At 35.6% G+C, this 10,247-nt stretch overlaps 1 protein-coding gene across 1 annotated transcript; it reads right to left on the bottom strand.

Moving 5' to 3' along the window:
• Positions 1-258: 258 nt before the first annotated feature.
• LOC108782569 (E3 ubiquitin-protein ligase XIAP) lies at positions 259-8,624 on the bottom strand. The gene is made up of 3 exons (XM_018550868.1): positions 8,612-8,624; positions 896-1,745; positions 259-726 (listed from the first exon to the last, which is right to left on the bottom strand). Exons 2-3 carry the CDS (start codon positions 1,706-1,708, stop codon positions 373-375), a joined length of 1,167 nt encoding a protein of 388 aa, XP_018406370.1. The 5' UTR covers positions 1,709-1,745; positions 8,612-8,624; the 3' UTR covers positions 259-372.
• Between the last annotated feature and the right edge of the window lie 1,623 nt (positions 8,625-10,247).

Genomic DNA, 10,247 nt, shown 5'->3' with positions numbered 1-10,247 from the left:
GTTAAAATATGAAAACTTGTGATATGCCACATGTGTATACATCGACTAACAATTTTTGCAATACCAATTACGTAGCTATATATATTTATATATATATATATTTAAATATAGGAACATTTATTACTTATACAACGATTACAAAAAAGTACATTCAATTGTTAATATTACAACAGAACCTTTCTATTGAGACCATAATAACCGTGAAAAGTTAATACTTCATTAACAAGAGCTTCAACATTATATAGTTTGTACCTGCTAATCGGTATGCTACATGAGTCATGTCATTCAGTTTTGCTTGGAAAGTGTCAGTCTTTATAATGATAAGTAGAAAATTTTATACCAGAATCCAGATTTGTCACAAGGATAAAGACACTATGAGATGTACACTTGTACAGTAAGTTCAACATTCTTACGACATACGCCGCATATTTTCATATTTTTTGCACACTCTGCACACGCCAATAAATGTCCGCATGGCATAAATACCATCCGTACTTCTCTACTATAGCAAATTTTACATAATCTTGCATCCTTATCGCATGGTTTGTCATCCTGTGATTGAACAGATTGTTCCTCGCATTTAGCTTCACCTGATATAATACTTGTTTCTGTATTATCAGTTATTGCAGAACTAGTTGAGTTTTGAGAACTTCCGCTAGCAGTATTCTCGCTATCAGCTTTCTCTAATTTTTCATCCAATTTATTAGCTGCAGATGGTATGTTTTCCTGCAGAAAAATTAAGTAATTTAGAATTGATTATTGCATTCGACACAATTTTATAATTAAAAATTTATTCCATTTATTTCATAAATTTTTAATTAAATTAAGATATTTATTATAAATATATAGATTGTATAATTCTATTAACAATAAATATATTTTATTAAATGCTTACTGCTCCGGTATGCGTTCTCCCAGTAACGTTGCTTACAAACTCCATTCCTTTAGTCACAAGCAGATAAGGACAATATTCAAACCATTTGGCATGCTCTACCCAAGGATCATCATTTGGCTCCCAATCTCTTAATCCTCCACCGCAGTGATAGCATAATGTTTGATCGCCACTTCCTGTGTAATAGAAACCAGCATTTGCTAGTTCTTCTTTAGTTTGTGACATTGCTTTAGGCCATCTATCATACGATGTTAATCTGGCAGTAAAACTAGCATATTCGGGATGCTTCGGTCTTGATGTAAACCCTCTATACAGCCTAGAATTCACTCTTTCTTCAATCTCTCGATCATCATGATCTGGACCGGAATAAGGCATGTATATTGAACCATAAGGTCCACATACATCCACTCCTTTAGGCACAGGTGCCGGAATTGTGTTAGGATCTGTACCGATCGGCACATTGCCGCATGGAATTTTACGAATAAATCTACATTTACCAGACCATCGCTGATGATCGACCATTGGATTGTCTTCTTCCCGCCATTGGCATATTTCTATATTACACTCGAAACATTTTACTTTGTCGCTTTCGCCAGTATAAAAAAACCCAGCCGCCGCGAGTTCCTCTGGCTTTGTCGATGAACATTGCCAGTTTTTAAAGCTTGTCAAACGAGCGGATTCAAATCGATAATCTAAAGACATCGATGATCCATTATCAACTTCGTCTATTTCTTCGAAAAATATATTAGACTTTATTGGTTTTTTTCGTGGCGTACGGTTTGCAGGAATGATGTATTGATCGATACATTCGGTCATTTTTGTAGTACAGTATATAAAGCTGTTTCTTGTAAACCTGTAAAGAAAAATTAAATATCAATATATGCCGAAACTTTATATAATAAAAATTCATTAACAGATTTACTTCCAACCAATATCATCCAAATATAGACAATATTAGATTCTCATTTTAACACATATTTAGACAACAAAATAACTTGTCAAGAAACTAAAATAACTACAGATTTGATATAGAATCTGATGAATATTGTTGGTAAAAATACAGTTTGTTAACAAAATATGATAAAAATTAAGCAGACATACACTTGTTACACAATTAATGGTAGAATGGTGATAAAAATAAAATAAGACATTTTTTATACCAATTTACTAGCTATTAATGATCGAATTTGTTACAACTGCCGGCATATTGACTAGACAATTGGCTTATTAGTAGACTAATTAATCAATTTCATTAATTATTATGAAAATGGCAAAGGATTTTTCTATTTGATTTAAATTTCTTATTATCCACGAGTGGTGTTACACTTGTTATAAAAAACATCCTGTATAATATTTAAAAAGTATTATTAAGATCTCAAGTTGCGTGACCAATATGACCGCCTCAATACGGATAAGGAACTGCATTCCTTGATTGGACGCAGTCCCTTATCCTTATTAAAACGACTATATTGGTCACGACTTAAGATCCCAATAACCTGGACATCATTTGACAATATTTGAAATATTTTTCTTCTCTCACTCTCACACTTCTCTTTTTATGTAAAAATAAATAAAAAAAGGCTAACGGCAATTTTATGGCTAAAAAAAACACACCAGGTACAAAATATCTTCGAGATACGTGTTTTCTGTCTAAATCTTTATTCACATCGAACATTCAAGAAATACCAATGTCTAAAGACATCGAAATTTTACAGTATAATGTATCGATGTTGAATATTGATAATAATATAAATAATTATAATATAACAATAATAAGTAATATAAATAATTAAATGTACATATTTTCTTAAATTACTTGCAGAAGAGATTTATACCCCAACATTATATTTCAATTGTTCTTTTTGATGATTTACAATTAAAATTATGATATTGATAATATTCTGAAACTATTCTATTTCTTTTAGATTAAAATAAATGCAAAATTTCTTTTTTAATTATAACATAAATAATTTGTTTAGCATTCAATCGACAGAAAAAATTTTTATTCTGTGAATTCAATAGAGGACTGAAGCGTATTTTTTACATTTCACGCGAATGTTAATACATATAATAATATATATATATATATATATATATATATATAAAAGATTTTCGAACAAGCAATATATGCATCATGGTACTGGAATTTTACATTTTAGACAGGAAATATGTATCATGTCTCCGTATACGGAGATTCATGTATTAAATCATTTTATGATTTTGCGCATATATATTATAGTGATGTAATCTATATATAGCCATAAAATCATTGCTACGAATAAGAAAGTCGACTTCTTTATAACCAGCAACGCGTTCGGGAAACAAACAGCTGTCAGCTGCGACACCCGGTACATACATCGAATGCAACGTTGCCGCTAACGCGGCCTCTATTTCTGTTCGTCTTATTACATTACACGAGAACGCGACGCGTATCCGCGAGGTGAATTGTAACGGCAGGGCCGTCTATAGTTAACGAGCGTGCCCCAGGTCTTTGTTCCATTTCGAGGAAATGGATCTGCTCCTTTTGGGATAACGGGAGAAATAACTTGAAATTTTTTCTATTTCTCCCAATTTTACCATGTAATCTGACAAATTCCGAGAAATTTCCAAACGACAGGACTTTATCGAAAATAGTGACGTTTAGCGCATTAGAAAGTTCAAATCGGCGAGTTAAATGTATTTGATAATTATTTGTAAATTCTCACCTTGAAAAATATTGACAATCCGAAGTATTTGTTTACACGAAATCAGTTCAGTCTGTGTCGCAATGATGGAAATGTTTTTCAGCCTGCTCGATCTTAAGTTGAATTAATCTTAATGCCACAGCAACATTCCACAAGTCCAGGTCTGAGTCGGTATAGTCTATAGTCAGTGAGTCAGAAGCGAATCTGACATATAATGAAGGAGGATAATTGATGGTCGGAAAATCGGGATTTGACCAACAGACAACTTCTGTGAGATTATCGCGGCGACTACCGAGTCAATGTAGACTCAGGCTCGGTTGTGGAATGTTACCGGAGCGGTAACTCGAGAAAGGAAGAGAGAGCGGGGCTAACTCTACAGGATGTCTAGCGATACAGCGTATCATCGAAAAAGGAAATGCCTCAGTCACGATGTCATAAAGTTGAATAGACTACATACATAGGCTTAACATTAGTTTAACCTTCGTTCGACGTCTACAATATAAACGAATGTGTCGCCAGTGTCGCTCCAGGGAATGTCATTTTTTCTTTTTATTTGTTGCAACGTCGTGGCGTGCCATGCGTTTGTGTTCAATGGAAAAAATGGCCTCGCAATGCAGATATATGCCCGTGTCATATTACGCGTTGGAGTTTGAGGACGAGATTTCAGCTAATCAGAACCGACTGGATTAAAATTAAACTTGTGTGATTGGTCGAATTTTAATCTTCAATTCTCAAGCCTCAATCTCCAATGCGTGGTATGACATGTGCAATAGACGGTATTCACAGTTCGCTTTTATTTTAAGACCGCTTTAAGTAAGGTCTTCAAGATGTTACGGCTTTCTCTAATTGTTTCATGACACCCGATTATCTATAATATGTAGAGTAAGTTTGGTATAAAAAGTAAGACTAAAAAATTGACGTCAATCATTCTTCTCACATTTTCGACTGTGATTAGTTAATTTCTTACCGTTACTTCTTACATCAATCAAGTTTACTCCGCATATTGTAGACAAGGCATCAAAATTGTACCTAAGACGATCTTAATATAAGGACCAATCGTGAATACCCGTAAAATATTATATCAGTTTAATATTACACAAAGTTCCTTTCTTGCTCGCTAAGCGTTCAGTAGTATGGTACTCGGTGAATGGATCCATTCCTGCATTGGCATTCCTCCTCACTTTCATCAAATTTCAAACACATATCTATTTCATTTTCAGTACAAAGAGTGTACAGTAGTTTCATTTATAAAAAATAAACTTATAGGTCAATTCTAAGCAGAATCATAAAACTTGTTCTCGTAAAATTTATAAGAACTTATGACTAATGTTTAATTCTATGGATATTTATCATAAAGCATATGATCATCTGTGAATATATACGATTTTTCGTAAATCTTACAGCTAGCAAGAAGCTATCCGTACAGATATTATAAAGTTATAAGTATTTGTAAGTTTTTAGAAATCTTACAAGAACATGTCTTGTAAGCCTCATCCTACTTAAAGACTTGATCCGTTACTGCGGCGATGTATAGGGTGTCGTTACAAAACTCGACTGTCATGATTTAAAAGTCAAGCTACTTATTGGCTAAGAATCGATTAGATGTCTTCGCGAATTCCTTTCTTTATCCTCGATTTCAATCAATTGCTTCGAGAGAGAGAGAGAGAGAGAGAGAGAGAATTAAACAATAATTATTTATTATTTAGTTTCTTAAATCTTGAGATTCTACTTGTGTGTCTGTGTGAGGAGTTTTATGTTTTTTTCCAACAAAAATTTCCTTTTATTTCCATATCACCATTTCTTGCCAATTTTGCTGAACTCAGTCATTATGAATCAATACGAATAAATCTGAGAATATAAATGCGCAAAGTCCATATCTGTTTTGCAATATTTCGCGTTATCGCAAAATGACACATTGATGCCAACGTCACGTACATGCTATACCGGGGATACATTTATCGTTCGGACTTCAAAGAATTACAATGACATCAGCGTGAAACTCCTTTAGACGCTTGCGTCTTCTTTATTATTCCCAGCTGCGAGAGAACCGGCAACGCTGGTTATACTCCGTGGGTTTGGATACGTTAGTATGTACGTACAATCGAAAGGTCTCCGGTTCAACCAGCGTCGGTCGGGCTTTGTAGATTTTCAAACTCTGTGTATACTGTAATATACGTAGAGTTTAAAAATATTATTTGTTGAAAGTGTTTAATTCTATCGACATCTCTTTCTCTCTCTCTCTCTCTCTTTCTCTCTCTCATCTGAAATCTAATGTAGATAGTAATGCATATGTTAAAAAAAATAGTCAAAACTTTGAAAAATATTAATTTTTCAGTATGAATTATTTATCAAAGTGCGTATAAATTGAACTAACAAAATTTTTTAACATAATTTCAATAAAATCAGGTTTGAAAAGGTTAATTCAATTGCAGATTTCTTGCCAGATGTCGATATCGAATGTACAGAGATTTTACTGAAATATCTGAAAATTCAGCTAGACCTGAAAATAATTTTGTAGGAATTTCAAATATGATAAGAACAATGTTGTAAAAAACTTTTACATTGTAGTAACCAGTTCGAACGTCCTACATAATTATTTTAACGATCCAACAAAATCATATTCAGATCTGTATCTAAATTCTTAGGTATTTGAGCAAAATCGTTTCTTTCCACGTAATATAAAAATATCTGAAGAACTCAAGAGATATGGAAAATGAAGGTAACTCGTGCTTATTTTTAAGTCAGTTCGATTGATGTTTGTTAACTACAATCAACTAATAAACATCAATCGAACTGAATTAAAAATAAGCAAGAGTAATCAACGAAATCAGATATGAACCTTTGGCTCATTTCGAAGATAACATATGGAGGTGAATGATTTAGACGGAATTAAATATCATTATCTCTTATTAAAGATTCCCCATAATAATGATAAATGTCTTATCAAAAGATATAGACAAATCAAATATGATAACTCATTATCTTGTCTCGGATATAGAATAAAATAGTAATTCGATTCAAAAACGCATTGCCCCTATAAAGGTAACTTCTTAGAAGCCACTCAACTTCTCCTCCTCGTTCTAAACATCCCAAGATTTCCAAATCACAGAGGTCAAAGTACTATCTATATAAATCGTTTAGTAGACAGATTTCTGAAGTAGTCAAAATATATTACTCAGTAGCATAGACCTAATAGATCAAAATCATAATAAGCAAAAGATAAATATCCTCATTCACAAACATTGAGAACCAAAAAAATAGGTATAGAAGACAATAGAAGACAAATCTTTTAAAATGCTTCCAAAACCTTATGTTGACAAGTCTGACAAAAGCAGGTAGAAAAAAGGATGAAAAGGGAAGAAAGCAGATGTGTGAAATTTGTCACGTAGCAACGCTTTCGAACTAAAGTTGTGGAAATCGATTTTAACTAAAGTTGTGAAAACAATTTTATTCTATATACTTCAATATTTATATACTTAATTGTTCGTTTTCTCCTTTTCTCTATAATGTTTAATTATAGAGTGTCCCACCACTGACAGTATACAAACAAAAAGAATAATTCTATATGAAAAATTGGTCGAAAATATAAAATAAAAAATTTTTATACATATATTTTTTAAACTATCTTTTTTTTTATTAAGTATCTCCAAAGTATCCTTTCGATATACGTAATGTTTATAAATGCACACATCTAACGAAAATTATTTTATTTGGAAAACGAAACTTCGTATAAAATAGTTTTATTCGAAACGAATTAACTCTCTTTTATCTGCGATTAGTCTACATTAGAACTCAGAATGCGATGCTTTCGGCCGATTTTTGGCTTGATTTTCCGTCCCTTATCGGCATTTGAACTGAGAGTGAGTAGAGGACCGGCTACATCTATTGTGACAGTTGTATCACGTGCCGAGCCCTAGTCTTAAAATTTAACGGAATACGCCAATCAGATGAAAGCGCTCACTGAGCGATTGTTCTGTGTGAATGCACACAACATCAGTTATCAATGGGTGCGTTCAGTAGAGAAGACTGACCAGTTAGCGCTTAGTAATTCTTCAATGTGATTGGTTGGTTCTTACACTTAAATAATCTAAAGACAAAAAACAATCATATTAAAAGAATCACCAAACAATTAGTTTTCTCTGCTGAACACAGCCATTCTCTTTTTTTAAGCTTGTTCAATGGCTGATCGTTTTATTACACGCGTATTGTGTACCGTATTTGAATAATTATAGATATATTTAAACATTGAGAAGAATCTAATAAAAAAAAAGAAATGTTTGTTATTACAAAATTATTTTGGAAGTTGAACAAGCACCTAACCTTTTCATTTTTTTTTTTTACTAATTTTAGGGCGTTTTCCATCAATGTGTAATACAGTGAATCATTAACATCCTGATGGTTCGCCAACGTTTACTGTGTTTATCTCTTTGCTGAAAAACGCCTTCAGTTGTGATTCTAATTGAACCTTATATTACCAAATTAATTCCTTTTTTGATTACAAATTATTCGTTCCCCGTTACATGGTGGTTTGCTTTCCGCAGACCCGCCCAACGTTAGATAATAAACGACGCCGAGCAGCACTGCGTCAAAAGGTACCGATAAAGCGATACGGGTGGGGAGGTAGGGCAGGGGAGGGGAGGGGAGAGAGGAGCGGTAAATAGGAGAGGACGTAGTAAACAAACAAGGGCGATCAAATTTCCAAGTACTTATCAATTGTCACGGTCAACTGCTTTTAGAATCCGCGTTATTTTAACACTACAGCTCTTGTCAGCCATATCTCGGGATGTATCCTACTTTCTCGCGTGAGCGTCAGGCAAGCGTTTATATGGAACGTACAGATAGGCTGGCGTTTCAAAATTTACTGTCAGTACACTGAAAATCTACAGTTTACGTTACGTGCATTATAGATTTTCAGTACCGACAGTATATTTTGAAACTCAGCCGTAAAGGGAACACAGGGAAGAGAAAGTAGCAATCCTCTGTTTCTTTCATAAGTTGTAAAAAAAAAATATATACAGCGACATACAAAACGTACCTAAAAATCGATTTCGATGACCAGATTGCTGCGAACTGCTACGCTTTCAATTTGCCTTGCCACGCGACTCACGGCTTTGTTTTCGCCTCAGCTCGTTCCGATCTGACCCGTTCTCTTCCCCCTCGGTTGTAGCGTCTCGTTTCGCGAACGGTTGTGTTATCGTACCGCACGGGGGCTTCGGTTCGATAGCTGCTGTCGTACTTGGGGACGAGACTCACACGGTATATCCACGGACAGTAAGGAACGAGTAGTCGAGTACGATACGGTCTATTCGTCCCACACTCTAGTCGTCGGTTCACCCTGTATCGCGTTGGTGCCGTTAAGCGTTGAACAATCTGCTCCGCGCAGTCCGTGCCTCACTGCGCGGTAGCGATGGTTCTAGTTCCACGCTCCACCACCACGGTACAGTTGAACCAACAATCAGCCAGCGCCAGCCGCCAGCATTCATTGGGAAGAATGAGCTTTGGCTTTCCTGCTCCCTCTCTTTCTCTCACTTCCTCTGTGCCTCGGCCGTCGGCGAGCCTTTCGACGCTATCACTCCAGCTACCACTCCGGCAGTCGGCACTCGCTATACCAACTCAACTCAGAGGGGCGCGGGGCCTCGCCGTCTGCCGTCCTTGCCCGCCTTGCCGACTTGCCGAGTCGGCAAGAGACGGCAGGACGCGCTGTACGCTTGCGCCGCCATACGCCGTTCTTACTCGCTCAGCGCCGCTCAGCGTACGTTTGCTCGGCGCTCGGCTTGCTCAGGGCCGCGCAGAATAAAAGGAACAGAGAATTAAGAATTTCAATCAGAACAGAAATCATGTACTATGGAATACACCCTGTTTATTCTACAATGTATGATTTCTGATAGGTTGAAATTCTTATTCTCTGTTCCCTGTTCCTTTTATGCTGCGCATATCGTCAACAATCGTCTGCGCCCTGCGGTCTGTCTGTACTATAGTATCTGGCTGAATAAAGTGGTATCGTACTATAGCACGATAATGGCCGGCATATTGATGGTTGTGTTGGTAGTTCCATATAAGCCCTAAGTACACGGTTAGTATTACTGACAGTATGCATTAGTTTTTACAATCTTATACGATCAGGTATATTAACCACACACAATCGATAATATTGTCATTATTCGTTGATACTGACAGTATTACTGACCATGTACAGAGGCATGCCCCTCTCTCTCAATAGGGTGTGACGCTATTGCGCATTGGCATCTGAAACTTTTGAAAGGGTCGGCAAGTCGGCTAGCGTAGATCTGCGTTGTGCGGCTCAGATCATCAGTGATCATCAGATCTAGTAACACTAGGCGAAGCGAACGAGCACTTTTCTTTCCTTCGGTGTATCTCGGATCTTTTATCCCGTTGCAACTTGCATTATTTATAACATTAGTCTCCTAGGTAGGTTTCAAGTAGAAAATCTAATATATGTAGACTACGAGCTATATGAATAATTGAGAGCCAAAGGTATAAATCTGTCATTAAAATTTCCAAAATTTGAAGTTACAGGTCTAAAATCCCGGACGCGCATATGAAAATGTATGTAGATCAGTAGAATTGATCGGAACAGTAAGCGAATAATTATCTCACATCGAATTGTTCATTATTAGTGGTACTAATTTCATGCAAGGAACTGACCAATT

This window comes from Cyphomyrmex costatus, unplaced genomic scaffold (assembly GCF_001594065.2).
Source record: "Cyphomyrmex costatus isolate MS0001 unplaced genomic scaffold, Ccosl1.0 scaffold1316, whole genome shotgun sequence".
Lineage (NCBI taxonomy): Eukaryota > Metazoa > Arthropoda > Insecta > Hymenoptera > Formicidae > Cyphomyrmex > Cyphomyrmex costatus.
The sequence above is the reverse complement of the archived record's forward strand: the minus strand, read 5'-3'. Positions and strand labels throughout refer to the sequence as shown.

Excerpts from the sequence above, each read along its gene's own strand:
- LOC108782569 (XM_018550868.1), bottom strand. The coding sequence starts at position 1,708 with ATGACCGAATGTATCGATCAATACATCATTCCTGCAAACCGTACGCCA. Across the intron at positions 727-895 it reads GGAGAACGCATACCGGAGCA|GAAAACATACCATCTGCAGC; the intron begins GTAAGCATTTAA and ends ATTTTTCTGCAG.